The sequence below is a fragment of the Chrysemys picta genome, chromosome 6 (genome assembly GCF_011386835.1).
Source record: "Chrysemys picta bellii isolate R12L10 chromosome 6, ASM1138683v2, whole genome shotgun sequence".
Lineage (NCBI taxonomy): Eukaryota > Metazoa > Chordata > Testudines > Emydidae > Chrysemys > Chrysemys picta.
This window is the reverse complement of record NC_088796.1, coordinates 122,691,346-122,710,042: the sequence shown is the minus strand read 5'-3', so window position 1 is coordinate 122,710,042 and position 18,697 is coordinate 122,691,346. Positions and strand designations below refer to the sequence as shown.

Sequence of the window (18,697 nt, the reverse complement as noted above, 5' to 3'; positions counted from 1 at the left end):
TTGGGCCCAGATCCTCCAAGGAGCCAGCAATACCAGTAATTGCCATTTCATCGCTGCGTGATGTCTGCTTTTTAGTTTACTGTTTCTTTGTATTTTCCCCCGTTTGCTTGCTGAGTTGGCCTGCAGTTCACTCATCAAAGAATGCTGATGCGGATTCACAGAGCTCCCTTAACAACATTTCAGAGGAAGGAATCCTCCACATGGGACTAATCTGTGACAAAACACCCAGGAAATAATTGATTTATGACAAGAATGAGGAGGAACTTGTATGACTTCATGACATGATGTGTGTCAGGGCTCTAAAGACAGTTATGCTGTCTTGTATGCATGCATATTTCACCCCATTACAGCTACATCAATCTAATTATTGTTGTGAGATCTATTATTAGGTAGGGGCACCATCCTAAACTGCTTAGCAAAATCAGGATAGTAACCACCTGTCATCTCAGGTCCCTCTAGGCCTGTGCTTGGAGTTGCTATGCGGCTCCAACTCTGTAGACTGTCAGCTGTTCTTCTGAGCTTGCATGAAAAACATTCCTGTTACAGAATGGGACATGGTGGGAGTCAGTCAGCTGCACCTGTGGAGAGCCTAATTGCCTTGTCACTTAAATGCTGTCTGCCTTCAGCTTGCTCGCTGTAAAATGGGTATATTTCCCTGCTCTGAGGATAACGTAATGCATATTAACTTAAAACATATGTTCCTCTTTGAAACAGGACTAGCTCAAAGCACTCAAACAAATTTCTTAATGTGTGTCAGCAGCGTGCACATGGACAGTTAGCTGCTGCGGTCTAGTTGTTTGTGTAGACAAGCCCTTATTTGCTCCATGCCTCAGTTTCCCCATCTGTAAAATGGGGATAATAATGATGCTTTAGTTTTGTCCCCTTAGCCTGTAGGCTCTTCAGTGGCATGGACAGTCTTACAATGTGTTTGTGTAATATCTAGTGCAACATGGTCCTGATCTCAGTTTAAGCCTCTATGAACCACCATAATTCAAAGATGAAATAGTTACATTTAAGGACACTATGTTAAAAGAACACTAAGGTTACAAAGTCAAATGCTCAAAAGTTAGGAAATGCCAGAATGAAGTTTTGCCGATATAGTTTCAGCAAAAGTCCTGCTCCGCCCCTGCAGGCCCAGGATGGAACGTGCTCAGTTGCTCTCTCGGGATGGCACAGGTGGGAATTCTGAGGGGATGGAGCATGTTCAGTCCAAATGGAATCTTTGGACAATTTAGCTGCCAAACTCAAACAAGTCTATACTCAGCATGTGTGAACTGCAATTTTTCAGAAGCTTATAATTTGGCCAAATTTGGATGGCTTTTCATAGTGACGACAAATGGCAACTCCCTGACACTAGGGCAAAATTGCCCTGCTAGATTTCAAGTCCTTGCTCCAAAACATGGATGCGCTAGAGCTTCTCAGAGAAACAACTGTAAGAATTATTTTAATATGGGCTAAACAATGTATTTAATCTCATTCTTGGAAACAACTGAAAGCACTTTAGCTGAAACTTTCCAAAAAATTCCACATGAGGCAGACACCCGGCATGGAAGATTTCAGCACAAACATTTAAAGTTTGGCAAAGTTATAGGCAACTGAGAACAGGGGCTTACAATGGGAAGTGTCAGACAACCTGAAATAAGTATAGATACCAAGAAATAGGAACTATGGAAATAAAATGTAAAGCAAAAACCCTCTGACCCCAAATTCCCCAAAGGAAAAGAGGGTTTAGAACATGAATAAAGGGGAGAAAGGTTTGTTTTCAGGTTAAGAAGACGCCAGAGAGGAGCAAGACTAGCTCTTTCTGTCTTCTTTCACATGGCTTAAAACTAGCAATGTTAGATGTCCAAGGTGCTTGGTCTCTTAGCTATTAGGACTACAACTCCCAGAATGCAGTTGGCTTAGCAGAGGAAGTGACCTTGAGGGTGAGCCACATGACTATGTCTAGCCATCACATAGGAAGTTTGATGCCTGCAAGCCTCTTAAAGGTGCAGGTGCTGTTACAGCGTGGCTGTGTCCTGAGCGCTGGGTATTGTCCCTAGGGGACCAAGTGTGGCTGGTGAGTAGCAAGCATTCAGACTTAAAAGAATGAAATAGTATGAAAGGGTGTCTCTGCCTCTGCATGGCCTGTTACTGTAACTACTGAATTGCTGAAGGCCATATGGGTATTTTTATTTTAAAGTCATGGGGCCCAATTCTGATTTCCTACACCAGTGTAAATCTCCAGTAACTCCCTTACTCCTTTGGCTGGGGTGGAGTTACTCTGGATTTAAACCAGTTTAGCTGGGCCTGCAAAATCTGACCATTATATGTAATAGAGAAGGGAATGCTGGGAATTTCATGGGCTTGTCTGTGTTCAGTAGGCATTATTATTACAGCAGTGCCTAGAGGTCACACCCAGATCACAGTGCTAGGCACTGAATAGACATACAAGAAAAGATAATGCTTGCCTTCCAAAGCTTAGTTTCAGGATAACAATAGATGGTTGAACCAAGGGGACAGGGAAGGGTGGATGGGGTAACAGCAATATGGGTTGGTGTTTTTTCTTTTCTTTTTGGCGTACAGAGTGTGTGCTATTTGTTGTTTGGAGTGTAGTTGTAGCCATGTTGGTCCCAGGATATTAGAGAGATAAGGTGGGTGAGTTAATATCTTTTATTGGACTAACTTCTGTTGGTGAAAAAGAAAATCTTTTGAGGTATACCGAGCTCTTTTTCAGGTGCAATTTGTAGCATGAAGTGTTTGGAGTTCTTTTGCCAAATCGAGACAAATACAATTAAGCCATCTTCACTTTTATTTCTGTCACAGTCCTGCCCAAAAGGGATAAGGTATACCTAAGCACTAGGGAATGATCAAGTACCATCACCCTTCCAAAGAAGGGTCAGTTCAGTTTTGAAAAAGTTTGCACAGCTTTGGGGTAAAAAATGTCAGAACTTTATTTTTAATATTTTTTTCTGCTTTATTATAAAAATGTGGAAAATGAAGATGTAGCTGAGCAGGGTTGTGTGTGTCATGAGTTTGTTCCTCTGGATCATGGGATGCTATATTTGTACCGGCTAGTCAATTGCAATCTACTGTCCTACTTCCTTCCTTCCTCTCCAAAGAGAAATATCCCAGTGCCACACACCTATTCTAATAATCCCATCCCGCTGCAGCCTGTCTGCATCTGACTCTGTCCCTTGGGAGTGTCACACATTGTTAGTGACCCTGTAGGCTCATTAATCATGCAGTGTACAAATCCTCTTCTTGCTTTCTTCCCCGCTCGATGGCTACTTATGCCACTGCCTACTTTTTCAGTTAGCAGGGTTTAAAGATGTATGGGGCCAGATTTGCTCCAGGGTCTGTGTACACTGGGCCAGGGAATCCCCTGGTGGCTCAAGGTTCCTAGAACCTCCCCTTTTCTGGAGGAGCCTTTAAAAGATGGTGCAGCCTGAATAGACTGCAGCCCCATACCTTGTTGCAGCCTTCCCTGGCAGGCTCCTGGGGGTCAGACTAAAGCTGCTTTCCCCCAGTAGAAGCCCTGGAGGAGGGCAGCAGTGGAAATGCCACTTGATTTTCTCCGCCTCCCTCTCCCACTGCCGGGCGCTGTGAGCCAAGCAGGCGTGAGTTGCACCTAGGAAGGGTCAATCTGGTCTGTTGAATTAAACGTGCAAGGTCTCCCTTGGATTCTGATCACCTTCCCTTTCTGTGCAGTGCCACCACTCCGCACCGTGCCGGAGCACAGGGCAACGATGAAACATGCAGAGCATGACACAGAGGAGAGTGATCCTGTGGGGGGAGCAGATCGACAATGGGAATGTGAGGTTGCCTGGCCGGATGATGGAGGGGACAGGGAAAGCATCTGTGAAAGCTTCCGGCTCCTGCAGATTGACACAGGCTGTGACAGCCCAAAGGACCTTCCTGTGGGGAACGAGAAGTGGTACTCGGTATGTACAGTATAAGGTAAGGCCCCGATCCTGCCAGTGGGCCAGTATGGGCAGCCCCTTGCAGCCAGGGGGTTTGCATGGGCACACAGCACTGCCTGTACAGATCCATGGCAGGATCAGGGCCTAACAGCACTACACACAAGGTCAGAGCTAGATGCTGGATCTATTAAAAGTAACGACTAAAACTAGAAATTATATTCTTTAACAAACCCATGTAAACATTCACTGCTAGTGGAACTGGGAACCCAAACACAGCCGCATCCTGCTACAGACTGGTCCCCAGGCCGTGAAACTGACCAGTCTGTTTGCATCATGCAGGCTGAGAGACATATACAAAGTAGGGAAGAAATAGTGCAAAAAGTGGGGGGGAAAGCCTAGTGGATCTTTCAAAGCTCTCTTCTAATGATCTGAGCCATTAGTGACTCAGGTAAGGAAGGTGGTTTCTTAGCTGTATGGTGTCTCTTTTGACAGTGTTCCTTTGGTAAATGCATGACAGAGCTAGATGTAAACAAGAACTATCATTTAGGAGCAAAGAAAATATTGGTAGAGGCTTGACCTTGCAGCCTGGAAGTCAAGTAAGTTTAGCTGGAATGGGCTCTTATCAAGAGAAATAGACTTGATTTGTTGCTTTGTTTCCTTGACTGTTATTGGAGTAGTTTAAAAGACAAAAATACTTTTCAAAACAATTTTTTTTTTAAATCCACCACTAAATTTTGTTGTTTAGACCCAAACGTTTAATGGCGCGTCAGTCCGGCCTATCCATTTGCCCCCACGATTTTGCACAACCAAAAACTAAATTTGTGCACACAAATTGGGTAGGTAGGGATCTGCTCAGCATGTGTGCACACGTTCAGGGCTATGGGTGCACATAGCTGCAGCCGAAAACTTGGCCTCTTTCTGAAAGTGGACTCAAACGTAGGTCTGGGTTTTAGAAAAACTGGTGAGGTTGGCACTTTAAATCTTTTGCATCTTTATGAGCTTCTCAGATCCTTTTGTTCTCTTTTGTGTTAAAAGAGGAATGTTTTGAGGAAACAGCGGCATTGGGAGAAAATAGTTACGGCAAAGAAGAAGAAGAGAAAACAGGAAAAAGAGAGGAGAAAAGCTAAACATGCTGAAGATAAAGGTACAAGCAAACTGAAAACTATGGGGTTAGCTCTTCAGCTGGTGTACACCAGCTAATCTTACAGCACCTGTGAATCGGGCTACGTGTTTTAATGACTGATTCTTAGGCTATGGCTTAGTCTACACTACGGGGATTATGGGGCATAGCAACAGCACTGTAGTATCGTAGTGTAGATGCGGCATATGCCAATGGAAGGGGTTTTTCCACCACTGTAGGAACACCACCTTCCCAAGGACACACCTGGCTGCATCTACACCGAGCGTGAGGTCGCTCAGGGGTGTGGATTTTTCACACCCCTGAGGGACGTAGCTATGTCAACCTAAATTTCAAGTGTAGACCAGGGCAATGTTTTATTTTTACTGGGGAGTTAAGTCAAACGATCTACACTTCAGTTCAGTCCTCTCCAGTTAGCCTAGCTCTAGTGAAAGTGGCAACACTGCAGAATAACACTGGAGCGGCACAGAGTGACTGTGTTAACTTGACCTGTTGCCTATCCCTCTGGTCCTGCTGGCCATTGCAAATGAAAGCCCCACCCCGCTCACAGATTTGTGTGTGTGGATGAGACTTGAGTTAACCCTGCTGTGAAGACACTCCCATGGATGCTCAGAGGGAGTTCTCCTCCAAGATTCTGCTGCTTATTGACAACACCGTATCAGGCTTTTAACACATGGGAGGGTGGGGGGCAGGCGGGGAATCCATTTTTAAGACTGCTTCAAAATAAGCAGCCGCCAAACATCATGTCCAGAAATACCTCTGGAGTTCAGCACATTCATAAAGAGCCCACTCCCCTTGTAATATAGAACTAAATCCAACGATACAATAGTGAGCAATCTACACAAGACAATGATATTGCCTTTTTACAAACCCATCTTATATGAGCTCCTAGAACATTAGCCTGTTTGATTTTTTTGAGGCCTGTGCTTTATGAAAATGTAAATCTTACCTGGAGTTGTTTTGATCCCCGTCAAAATGAAACGTCCTGCCGGTTAAGGCCTACAAAGACTCATGCGCACACATTCTTCATGTTGTGCAGGTGGGTGCTTCATGTTGCTGCGTTCCCATGTACTTCAGTGGGAATCCTTATCTGCGCGAAGTTACTCACACGTTTAAGTGAGTGCAGGATAACATCTTCAGGTACAAGTGTCTAGGAATGGGCCACGCCTTTCCCATCTGAGACATTTCTCCTCGGGAGCAATCTGTATGTGGCCTTTCTCCAGAGGCTTCTTTCCATGCAGTTACTGCAGCAAGAATCCTCTCTGAGGCCAGCAGCTCCTCGTGGACAAGCTGAAACTTAACAATCATTTAGTGTGGATGCCACCAAGAAATTGGAGTGACAATTTACCAGCCATTGATATAAATCTGTTTCAAGCCCTGAGATCTAAGACCGAGCATGTCCATGTTGAAACCAACAAACCATCCCCTTTGTGTTTCTTTAAGGCAACATTTCCCAGCCTGGAAAGACAGCCCCCCTTTTTGTGGGGGAGGTCACAGTAGTTCAGGGTGTGGAACAGACGTGAGAAGCAGTGGGGATAAGGAAAGCTGCATATCCCTGGATCCTCAGCGTAACTGCAGCCCTTTTCTGCTCCTGCTGTGGTCCTCAGTGGGAGGAGATCACGTGGCAAGGCAGCTGTCTGCCAGACCAAGCTTCTCTTCTCTTTCCATGGCACGGGGCTCAGCCCTGAGAACCCAAGGAGCACAGGACTGCAAGGGCCCTTCTGGGTCAGAGAGTCCAATCCCCTGCTCTCCCAGGCAACCCCACTGGATAATCTTGTTCATGGACTTGTCAAGGCCCATTTTGAAAGCAGTCAGGTTGTCTGCCCCCACGGCTCCTGCTGGGAGGTTGTTCCAGACCCTCGCCCCACTGGTGGCTAGAAACCTTCTTCTCATTTCCAGTCTGAATTTATTCCTGACCAGTTTATCCCCATTGGCTCTTGTGCCAGCCTTGTCCTTTGGCTTCAGTAGCTCTTCTCCCTCCCTGGTGTTTGCCCCCCAGTGTGTTTATAGAGAGCAATCAGATTCCCTCCCAGCTTTCCTTTCGCTGGGCGGAGCAAGCCAAGCGCTGCGAGCCTCCTCTCGTCCCCTGATCACCCTAGCAGCCCTTCTCTCCACCTCTTCCAGGCTGAATTGGTCTCCCTGGAGCACGGGTGGGCGGAATTCAGTGTTACGCAAGAGGTCTGGCCAGTGCCTTGTGCAACAGCATTAATACGTCCCTCTTTCTCCTGCAAGTACCTCACCAGGGGATGTGACCAACGGAGACTCTCCCGCCCCCACACCAACATAGCTCTGTGGGGGAGGGGCCACTGGGGGAGTGAGGGGTTGGGGAACCCAAGCAGGGAAATGGGGAAAAAGCTACTCTGCCAGTCCGCCTCTGAGGACCCCCAACAAGAATACTGGGGCCCAGGATTTAAGGCAATGTTACAGGTGCTTGCATTATTTCAATGATTGAATTCCCTCCCTTCCTCTCCCCCTGACTCCCCCTCCCATCTCTCTCTCTGCGTTCCAGGTGCTGCTCACCAGCACAGCAAACGGGTTTTAAAAGCCATCACCAAGGAGCGGCTTCTGGCGGCCAAAGAGGCAGCCCCCTGGCTATGTGTAGATCTGAGTATGACCAGCCACATGACGAAGAAGGTATGCGCTGCAACCGCTAACTGTCCCTAGTGCTCATGAACCTCTTGGGGAGGAATCTTACAATGAGGTCTGCCAACATAAACACCTCCCTTAGGTCGGTGGGAAGTATTTAGCAGAGACCGCGCGCCAGTGGGTCCCATTGCACAGGGCCGAGCCAGCGGGTCCCATTGCGGGATTGGGGCCTGGCTGGAAAGAACAATTCATTTATATGTATCCATTTTTGACAGGTGATTCTTTTTTGTTTCCGCTATTGAAGCTTGTCTGCTGCACAACCAGGGTGTTTCCTTTTAAATAACCAATGAGCTCAGAGCTAGATTGTATGGGGGATGGGAGCTGGGGGAAGGGGTGGCTGGTTGGTCAGCAATATCTCTCAGCAAGCAGGGTTGCTCTGCAAAGCTTTATCCCAGAGCTGGAGTGTCAGGGGCTACTGTAAAAAAACCAAAGGCTTTTACATGGGGAAAATCCCAGCCCCCACCCACTAGGCATAGAGCTCTGCTAGCTGCATGTATTGGTCCCTGGGAGTATCTGATTGGCCCTTCTGTCCTCGGCCTGCGTTGTACCCAGGCAGTATGCCCCTGCCCTTGGCACGTTCTCTCTCCGAGACGCAGCGCACAGGATGGGAACCCAAAGGCCAAGGGCAGAACAGAGCCTTGGTTACCTCACTCTCCCTGTCCAGCCTAAATCTCCACCATCCCTTATGAAAAATGGCCTTTAAAACCATAGGCGCTGACTCCGTGGGTGCTCCGGGGCTGGAGCATCCACAGGGAAAAATTGGTGGGTGCTCTGCACCCACTGGCAGCTCCATGCCCTCCCCGCCCCCCCAGCTCACCTCTGCTCCACCGCCTCCTCCTCCCCTGAGCGTGCCCGATTTTTTTTCCCCTCTCCCATGCAGCAGGGAAGGAGGGGGAACACGGCACACTCGGGGAAGGAGCGAGGATTTGGGGAAGAGGGTCCAATAGGGGCAGGGAGGGGGCGGAGTTGGGACAGGGACTTTGGGGAAGGGGTTGGAATGGGGGCGGGGAAAGGGTGGAGTCGGGGTGGGGCCCGGGGGGGCGCAAGCACCCACTGGCGCCTGGGAAAGTTGGCGCTTATGTTTAAAACCCCTGCTAGTCCATGAGCTCGGCCACCTCCTCAGCTTCTGCACGCTAAGCTGGGCTGGGCCGGGCTGGACCCGTGCGGTGATGGGAGATCTCCAAGCTGGGCCTGAGGTGGGAGTAAGTGGTGCCCTTGGCTCTGAGCCCGTACCCATCTGGGCCACTTGTGTGCAGATGTTCGTTCTCTCTTGGAAGGAAATAAGTCGCCTTGCCGCTCAGATAAGGAGGCTGTATGGTTCCAACAAGAAAGCTGGAAAGCCGTTTTGGATTTGCCTTACTGGATTTGTGGCCGGCAGTCCTATTTCTGAAGAGTGCTTCCGAATGAACGATGGGTTTTCCAATTACCTCGTAAGTATCGTAAAAGTAACTGACGTGAGTGAATTCCACAAGACAGTGACTACTGCCCCCTTGTACACAGCAAAACATGTTGCTCCTGTGACTCCTATCAATATAATCTAAAAGACTGTTTTTAAAACCCAGTAACACAAGCTAGGATCTTTCCCCTCTTCGTTGTACCTTTTCGTATGCCCCTCCTATGAACACAGCAGCTGTGTATCTTAGTTTGAACTTCGAGACAAGTGTCTTATTCAAAGCCAATGAAACAAGAGTGAATTACACTCAGTGGGCTCATAAACTGGGTGTAGAGCTGCTGCAGACGACATGGAAATTATTATTATTAACTGTTTGCACTGCTGAAGTGCGAAGCAGCCCCAGCTGTGGTCCAGGGCCCCATTGTGGTTTTGTTCTGTGTTCACACAGCACCAAAGACAGCCCCTGCTGCATTGGCGGGACACTGTTTTTTGGGCAGATGTGTAGTATTTGCACCTTCCTTTGATGTATCTGGTGCTGGCCCCTGGTAGAGACAAGATACTGGGTGAGCTGGACTCTGGGTCTGACCCACTGTGTCAATCAGCAGGGGGTGCCTGGGAGGGGACTAGAGGAGACGTGATGCAGGCTCGGGTGAGTAGGGGACAGGAGTGGCTCGGGTTGTGGGGCTTCCCCTGCCTGGCTGCGGGGCGGGGCGACACTGACTGAGGTTGAGGCCTGCAATATCCATCTTATCTCTGGGCTGTGGCGGCAGCAGCAGCCTCCCGGCCGCCACAGCCTAAGGAGCAGGCCCGGCCGGGCCGCAGAGCAGCCGGGTCTCTACCTGGCCCGGAGAGACTCAGCCTCTCCGTCCCCCACTGTCCCGCCCACCCTGCCAGGTGCGGCACGAACCACCAGCTCCTGCCACCACCTGCTCTGACTCTTCAACACCCTCTGTCCCCAGCTCACCAGGTATGGATCAGCCCTGCCCATGCCACCCTCCGAACCGCGTCGTCCCGGGGCCAGCCTCAGCCTGTGCCCCCAACACCAGCCCAACCCCTGGTCGGGCCTGCTGAGCAGCGCAGTCTCCCTCCCTGCTCCGGGCATGACCCCTCCCCTTTCCCTCCGCTGGGCCTAGGGAGTTGCCCTGTTCCCCCACCTTCCTGAGTGAGTCTGGGGAGGAAACTTGACCCCGATGGACTGAGTAGTCTGGGAGGGCTCAGAGTTAATCATCTATCTATGCAGAAGTCCCAATTATCCATTCTCCTGCCCATTATCACCACTAAGACAGAAGCCTTAGGGAGGTGGGAATGGCTATTGAAGGGGAATTGATCATGGCCTTGTTGTGGGTTCCACCATGTCAGAACTAGTTGCTGGAGGACCCTTAGGAAGGGTCATGTGGGGGGAGGGATAGCTCAGTGGTTTGTGAGTTCAATCCTTGAGGGGCTATTTAGGGATCTGGGGCAAAAAAAAAAAAAAAAAAAAAAAAAAAATCTGTCTGGGGATTGGTTCTGCTTTGAGCAGGGGGTTGGACTAGATGACCTCCTGAGGTCGCTTCCAACCCTGATATTCTATGAATTCACATGTTCCGTTTTCATTGCTAACTGAGGTTTGGCGTCATGTGTGATTCTACGTGGAATATGGCCTGCAGGAAGAGGGGTGTTCCATGGTTGTTGGATCTTGGACTTCACATCAGACTTGTCCAGCTCACAAATAAAAAGAGGCTTTTCCTAACAGCCAGCCCTGCAACTTCAGCCTACAATGTCCAAGTCAAGCTGGGTTCTTTCCTCTGCGCCCAAGCTCAGGCATAGTTAAGGCTTTGTAGGCCACACTGTGACCTTAGCTAAATCTGTGTAACCCTGTCTTCAGATAGTGGCACCTGGGAAACTCAGTTGCCATCGTTGGAATTGCAGAGGAGCAGTTGATGATAAATTTTGGCCTACATGGCTTGCCCTACAAGTGGTCACACAGCTGGTCTGTGGGAATAAAACTCAGATCCCTCAGCCAGCATCTCCATGGGAAAAAGCCAGAGCAACTGAGGAATGAATCAAGCCCACTAAAGTTTTTGGGGCAGGGCCCATCTTTTTGTCTTGTGTGTGTACAGCACTTGGCACCATGGAGACCTGACCCCTGGATACAACTGAGCTCTATTCCCTCCAATAAACTTCATGAATTGGGCAGTTACAGGGGGAAAATGCATGACTTTACGATAACTAATCATGGACGATATTCTAATTCTCAACAGAGGCAGTGAAGTTAGTTTGTTAGGATTATTGCTAATCTCTTTCCCTCAGTACATCTGCTAATTTTGCTCAGGAAAGAATTTAACAAAACTTGAAAATTACCAGTGGTATTTATAGATGTGGAATGTGTGTTAGTTTCTTCTGAAAAACGTCTTACCCTTGTGGGTCTGAATGACCCAGAGGCCTTACCAGTTCTGATATGCTTCATGTCTGAGAAGGTGTAGAAAAATGGACTCACCCCTGCGGCGCCTGCTGCTGGTGACTTCTGGGAATTAGCTCGTTCCAGCTCCGGAGCGCCCTCTGCAGGCCGGTGATCCGCCTGTCCTCTGGCCCCCATGTCCCTCCCTGGACCCCGGTGCCCTTTTACCTGGGGTGCTGCCCCTGGCAGTAACCCCTCAGTCTTAGGGTCTCCTCTCCCCAGGGAACCCCCACCCACTATTCCCACCTCACCTCAGTATAAGGCTACTGCTAGTCACCATCTAACCCCACGCCCTGGGGCAGACTGCAGTATCAGCCACTCATCACAGGCAAGATTGGGTTTGGACCTGCTGCCTTGGCCTACCCCTGGGCTGCCCTCTGCAACTCCCACTACCTTTTAGCTCAATGCTAGGCTGCAGCCTGGGGCTTTCCAGGCTAGAGCTCCCCAGACTTTCTCCAGCCCTGCTCCACTGAGGTCCTGTCTCTAGCTCCCTGCAGCCAGGCCCTCCTCTCTCTGAATGCAGATAGAGACTGGCCCCCAGCCTTTTTATACAGGCCAGCTGGGGCCTGATTGGGGCATGGCCCAGCTGTGGCTACTTCCCCAATCAGCCCAGGTCTCAGAGCTGCTTTCAAGCCCTTCAGGGCAGGAGTGGGTGTCCACCCTGCTACAGAAGGGTATTGGACTCTAGCCGAAGACACTTCTTGTCTATTTCACATGCGTGTTCTCCCTTTGCATTTTTCAGATGGATACCACTCCAGAAAGTTACCTTGACCTATTTCCTTTGGAGACAATTGTCTACCTCACTCCTGACTCGGAGAATGGTGAGTCTTTTGCTTGCTTGGGGGAGCTGTGGCAGGAGAGCACTCATGTTAAAATCTAGAGTTTATTTAAAAAAAAAAAAATTGACCCAAGATTGGTTTGGTTGGAAAGCTTTTCTTAAACCATGTTTAAAACTACTTCAGACAGATCAGTTCCTAACTGGTGTAGCTGGGATCTCCATCTGGATCTGAGCTACACTAATCAATGCTCAAGATGTCCCAGCAACGAATGAAGGTTTAGCCCCAGATCCTTGAAGGCATTTAGATGCCTAACTCCCATTAATATCAATGGGAGTTAGACGTTTAAATACCTTTGCATGTCTTGACCTGGGTGCTGTGTGGTTAGAACCCTGCACTTTGCAGTACTCCAGAACAGCAGGCTGGAAATTCGGTGGCTGTTTCAGATCCATCTTAAAAAAGCGAGGGTTTTACTAAATAAAACAGTCACGGCAGCATCCCCTTTGTGGCTTGCTATTGAATGTATTATCTGCTGCTCCTCTATTTTTAACTGACAGAATTATGCAGTGGAAATGTGTATCGGGTCTATGGAAGCTGTTGAAGGGTGGGGGAAACTTTGGTAGATTCAGTTGGGGCCTTTGGCATGTGGCGAGGCCTGGCTCTCCGGGATTGTAGGGTAAGCACACAAGCTGCAAGTCAAAGTGATCAGCAGTGAAAGAGTTAACAAGTGTTGCCATTGCAATTTGCATCTTCAGATTTCTCCCTTTTCAGCCCACCTCTGAGTGGTTGTTTCAGGCTCTCTACAGACTCAGGCATATGTTCATGTTTTGACGGTTTCCTTTGTAACCATTAGGGTTAGACCCCGTCCTCCAATACAAGCTTAGGGTACGGCACACAATTCTGGGGCACAGAGTGGCTTCTGAAGCACACTCCACGGCCCCAGCTTCCTGGAGCACACGGGACCCAGCTTGTGCAGAGAGAGAACAGTTTGAGCCAATCATTCCTCTGCAGTAGATGGGCTACTGCTAATCGGCCTAGTGTTCTGTTTAACTAGCCCTCTGTTTCCTTTCTAGCTCTGCAGGACATTGACCCCCACAGAGTGTACGTCCTCGGCGGGCTCGTGGATGAAAGCATTCAGAAGGTGAGTGCTTGGTGGAAGCTGCACCAAACACTTACAAAATCCCATGGCCCCTTCAGCCAGCACTAGTGGGGAGCCCCCGGCAGGAAATGATGCTGGAAGTCATGCAGTTTTCTCCTCTTCACTAGCAAACGATTCCTAATGTATGGTCCCAAAATTATATTGTGAATATAAGTTTGGTGACTTCCAGCCCTGCCATCTCTCCTAATCTCTGAGGCTCCCTCCTGAGTCAGATGCACTAGCATGGACCCCTGCGCCACGAAGAGTCCCAGTGGGGAACGGCTCCTTCCCTCTGTAGGTTTGGGGCCGTACACGTCCCACCGTTGGACATCTTTGGCGATGCAAATTACCAGAGGCCAGATAAGTCAGTGGTTTAGAACGCCGTTGGCTCGCGGCGTTAAAGTGTTTCAAGCGTGTGGTGTTGTAAGTTTCATAGCATCTGGCGCCAAACCCGAATAAATGTCTCGCTTTGTGCCCTGGAGATTTAGATGTGGCGCCTTCCAAGGGGCGTGGAGTCCATAGGTAGAGGACGCTCCCCATTGCCTCTGTCCTGGAGGCACTAAACCCAGGTTCTGACAGCATGTGTCTCCCAGCTGAGGGGCACTCTTGGGCCAGGGTCTGGGTGACAGATGTGCAGGGTGTAGGCGACGGGCAAGCTCTTGAATAAGCCAGGCCCAGACCAATCACAATTTAAAGATCATCCGTGAGGCCCACGCCCTCAGAGTATGTAGGCACCTAACTCCCATTGAAGGCAGTGGGCATTATGGACTGAACTATTTTTGAAGGCCTAGCCCTGTGTGGAGTGCATGCAGCAGCCTAGCCTGGAGGCAACAAACACCTGGATGCTTGGGAGGAATGTCTGCAGGCTCCTGGCCTGTAGTAGATCGTGATAGGAACTGCTAGTTACTGCTGCTGTCTGGGAATCCAGGAGCAAGGATGGATCCCCACGGATCACCCTCACTACTAGGTGCAGACGTCCGCGCCATCCATTCCTCCGGTGCTGACAAGCATCGCTTCTGGCCTACCGCCTCCTTCCTTTCCTGTCTGCGAGGCTCTGGGAGCGCCAGGAGGCTGCCGATTCCAGGGAGACAGAGCTGAATTCCCCCAGCCCGTGGCTGCTCAGACTGACTCGGTCTGCGCTCGTGGCTTCGTACAGGCCTAGAGCAGGAGGGATGGCAGGTTGGGACCCTGCCCGAGCCCCCGCACGACTGGCCCTCAGGGAGGGAATGAACTGGCTGAGGGGATTTCCCTGAGAGGAAGGAGCCAAACCGAGAGCCACTCAATCCATTCCCACGAGGCGCCGCAGACGAGGCCACAGAACTTGTCCCCCACGCCAAACCCAGGTCTAGCCTCAGCTGGAGAGCGATCAAAGGAGTCTGGACTCCAGTGTCCATCTGTTTCCACTCATTCACCTTCCACCAGGTGGGGGAGGGAGGGTAGAAACGGGCTGGGAACTGGCAGGAGTTTATTGTCCCGAATGGCCTTGGGCAGCGGCCTGCCCATTGTTTGTTGCTAAGTGTGGCTGGCAGCCCCCCTCCCAACCTTCTGGGAGGGAGATCAGTGTTCATTCTTCAGGGATGAGCTAACCTCTGCCCCTTGGGGGCTGGGAAGGAACTTCCCTGGGGGGGCACGTTGTTCCGGACCTGCCCGCTGCAGACAGCTGGTGCCCCGGTCTGTTCTGGGGTGGCAGTTTCTATGGGGAATGGAGGGATGTAGCAGGGACAGCTCCAGTCTGTCTTAATTGGCTTTCCCCAGCCATGGAGGGAATGGGCCTGTCTCCCACACACCCAGCCCCTCCTAAGCAAAGGGCAATATGTGTGCTACAAGGTCGTCAGACTGAAAAAGGTCCGGGTGCGTGCGTGTGCATGATCTCTTCCTTTGACTTCCAGAAACTGACCTTGCAGAAGGCACAGGAGCACTCCTTGCAGACCGCTCGGCTGCCCATTGCAGAGTACATGGTGAAGAACGCCAACGTGAAGAACTACCATTCAGAGACGTTAGCAATCAATCAAGGTATAGCTCCCAGGCCAGAGCTCTACACCATGGTATCCATCCCGGGCCAGGGAACGGGGAGGAAAGTTCAGGCCCCAGAGTTCATTGGACTAGAACAACAAAAGAAGGGGCGATATGGCTGAGTGTGTGGTGGGGCTTCGATACCAGGTTGTCTTCTGCCCGGGTATAGCAGGGGTGGAAGCTTTCCCATCCCTCTGCCTTAACATGGGTACGTGGCCCCTCCCTCTGCTGGAAAGCTAGTTCAGTGGCAGGGCCCACTCATGTTAGCATTGCCCGCAGAAGTGCCACTGATTGTTAGCTTGGCAAAGCAAACACCTATTTGCGAAGAACTAGTCCGAGGCCAAGCTCTGTTAGACCTGGGCCAGTTTGCGTCTACACACTGGCCGCTGCTGATCAGCGCGGTATTCAGGCTGGAGAATTGTTCCCTGACTCATGAACATCGTCTAAGGACTGAGGGCAGTAATTGCAGCGGAGTGGGAAAACAAGTTACCATTATCCCTTGAGCCCAAAATCCCTCTCCCCCTCTTACCAAAACACATGAATTGCTGCTGTTCAGATGAGTGGCTGGGTTCAGCGCTGCCTTGCGCATCTCTGTAGGCTGCTGTATAGGGGAACCCCCTGGTGCTGTCCATATGTGTTTTAATGAAGGTGTGGTGTGAGGAGGAAAGGATAATGAAGAGGAGCATCCAACATACTGCCTAGGATAGGTAGGTATGCATGTAGCAGGGGAGAAGGGGGGGAACTACATGCAAGTGGCTAGAGTCTGCATGTTTTTGTTGAATGCATCAGAAGACTCAATTCTTCGATGGTCTAATCAGTGAGGGGTAGACGCAGGCACAGGACTTAGCACTCACATCAGCTTGCCTTAATGCCAAGGTTCTCAAACACGAGTGCCGGAAGCTGTGCTCACAACGCTCACTGTCGACCCCGGCTGAAGGGGGCCTGATTGTTTTTCCTAACGCTCCAGAGCACGCCGCTATCTTGAGGCACCCAAGTGTGAAAAGTTGGCCCAAGTTTAATAAACGTGAAAGTGTCCACCTTAAAGTTACAAACCGTGAAGAGCAGGGTTAGGAAACACGGAAGTGTGACTGGAGAAGCTGCTCTTAGGGGAGAGGCCCTGGTATGTTCTGCTTTTCCGGGAAATTGTAGTTGATCCGTGGTGGCTTGTCAGGAGGTCAACATGGCTGTCAGCTAGAAGGCAGAATTTCCTAATGCCATTGATCTTTAGCTACCGATACGTGATCTCTGGTCACAAACGAGTTTCCTAGGGTGCCTGCCCATCAGATTCTAAACCATAGCATCGATGCCTGGCTGCTGTCAGCTGTCAAATCTTCCAGACTTTGTTCCAACTAGTGACAAACGAGCCCAGATTTCCAGTGATTGCTGTATTTAGACTGATCTTGATCACTCTTTCTGACAGTCTTTGATGTCTTATCAACTTACTATGAGACCCAGAGCTGGCCAGAAGCGTTGAAAGCTGGAGTTCCTCCTGGAAAAGGCTACGTTCTCCAGGAAACAGCTCTATGATGGGAAATGCATCTGCTTAGCAACACGCAAGAAGACTCTTCATTCTGTGATGTTAATAGGCTGCACGGCCAAAGGAAGCAAACTCCTCCCTCGTTATTTCAACCAGCGGCATCAGCGTAGCTTGTGTACAGAGAAATGTGGCTCACCTGGCATAAGGAGCTCATCAGTTTCATACATTCTACCTCATTGCTGTATTGCTGGAAAACAAGGGTCAGCCCTGGGCTTCAAATACAGACCAACTGGAATTTGTCACTTCTTGCCGGTGTTTTGTTAGTGTTTTGGAAATTGTCTGCACCACTGGACTACCAGTTCCTCTTTGGGGCAGGGAGAAGATGTACAAAAATCCCTTAAGGTTTTGATTGTCATGTTAATTACAAGTAAGCAATGTGGGGTTAGTCGTTAACTACACCAGTGTAGCAGTTAACTGGAACAATCTTTTTACAGGTAAAACACAACGTTCTTATCTCCTAAAGTTTCTCTTGTAATGCTGTACCCATATTTCTGCTACTTTGTCATTAATTAGATACTGAGTCCTGGGGCACCTTATAGACTAACAGACGTATTGGAGCATAAGCTTTCGTGGGTGAATTCCCACTTCGTCAGACGCATGTGGTGGAAATTTCCACAGGTAGGTATAAATAGGCAGGCAAGAATCAGTCTAAAGATAACGAGGTTAGTGCAATCAGTGAGGATGAGACCCTCTTCTAGCAGTTGAGGTGTGAACACCAAGGGAGGAGAAACTGCTTTTGTAGTTGGCTAGCCATTCACAGTCTGTGTTTAATCCTGAGCTGATGGTGTCAAATTTGCAGATTAACTGAAGCTCAGCAGTTTCTCTTTGGAGTCTGGTCCTGAAGTTTTTTTGCTGTAAGATGGCTACCTTTACATCTGCTATTGTGTGGCCAGGGAGGTTGAAGTGTTCTCCTACAGGTTTTTGTATATTGCCATTCCTGATATCTGACTTGTGTCCATTTATCCATATCCTCCTCCCTTGGTGTTCACACCTCAACTGCTAGAAGAGGGCCTCATCCTCCCTGATTGCACTAACCTCGTTATCTCTAGACTGATTCTTGCCTGCATATTTATACCTGCCTTTGGAAATTTCCACTACATGCATCCCCTGAAACCCACAGAAGCTTATGCTCCAATACGTCTGTTGGTCTATAAGGTTCTCCAGGACTCAGTCTCGATCTGTAAAAAGTGACAAACATGGCTACCCCTCTGATACTTATCTAATTAATGTTATAATAGAATATTTATTCTTGATTCCCCCACCCCACCAGGAACCACTGATAGCTGCTCTCTTGAAACAAGCACTAGGATGAAGACAGTTCTTGCAGGGAAGATGCCCTAAATCGATACTATCGCCCCACTTTACCTATTCACCTTCTGTAAGCTGTGGTGTGTTATACTGCCAGGATATATTCCAGGAAGAAAGGAAGCATAAACATTTTTAAGTATAAAGTGCACATAAAGGGAAGTTCGTTAGCTTATCCAGTGCTGTTGCCACCTACCTTTGTTGAACACACTTCCCCCATTTAAATGGCAGGGGAAAAACACCCAAACTACATTTAGAAGGCCTGAGTCTCATTCCAGTGGGGGGGGGCTGTGTGCGCTGCAGGTGGGGGTGTGATTTGCAGCTCGTAGCAATGTACCAGCACTAGCTGTACTCTACCTAGCTCGCTAAAAGTGGAAGTGAAGATGCTGTAGCATGAGCTTCTGTGCAGGCC

General features: G+C 49.4%; 1 protein-coding gene and 1 long non-coding RNA gene across 5 annotated transcripts; one reads left to right on the top strand and one right to left on the bottom strand.

The window, feature by feature from the left end:
- Nucleotides 1-1,920: 1,920 nt before the first annotated feature.
- On the top strand, nucleotides 1,921-17,222 carry TRMT10B (tRNA methyltransferase 10B). 4 transcript variants are annotated; one of them, XM_005309187.4, is made up of 9 exons: nucleotides 1,921-2,059; nucleotides 3,691-3,923; nucleotides 4,938-5,046; nucleotides 7,550-7,674; nucleotides 8,964-9,116; nucleotides 12,259-12,337; nucleotides 13,366-13,433; nucleotides 15,320-15,443; nucleotides 16,864-17,222. In XM_005309187.4, exons 2-9 carry the CDS (start codon nucleotides 3,729-3,731, stop codon nucleotides 16,968-16,970), a joined length of 960 nt encoding a protein of 319 aa, XP_005309244.1. In that variant the 5' UTR covers nucleotides 1,921-2,059; nucleotides 3,691-3,728; the 3' UTR covers nucleotides 16,971-17,222. The 4 variants fall into 4 exon arrangements, with proteins under 4 accessions (XP_005309244.1, XP_008177747.1, XP_042706346.1 ...); XM_008179525.3 differs by having other exon boundaries at nucleotides 8,943-9,116; XM_042850412.1 differs by having other exon boundaries at nucleotides 3,691-3,939.
- LOC135972297 (uncharacterized) lies at nucleotides 6,213-11,682 on the bottom strand. Its single transcript, XR_010588722.1, has 2 exons — nucleotides 11,556-11,682; nucleotides 6,213-6,336 (listed from the first exon to the last, which is right to left on the bottom strand). It is a non-coding gene; the product is annotated as an uncharacterized LOC135972297 (long non-coding RNA).
- Nucleotides 17,223-18,697: the final 1,475 nt, after the last annotated feature.

What these genes read in the sequence shown, in the direction of transcription:
- TRMT10B (XM_042850410.1), top strand. Translation starts at nt 3,736, where the DNA reads ATGCAGAGCATGACACAGAGGAGAGTGATCCTGTGGGGGGAGCAGATC. An exon ending in CACTCCTGACTCGGAGAATG is followed by an intron (nt 12,338 to 13,365) that starts GTGAGTCTTTTG and finishes TTTCCTTTCTAG; the next exon opens with CTCTGCAGGACATTGACCCC. An exon ending in TGGATGAAAGCATTCAGAAG is followed by an intron (nt 13,434 to 15,319) that starts GTGAGTGCTTGG and finishes TTTGACTTCCAG; the next exon opens with AAACTGACCTTGCAGAAGGC.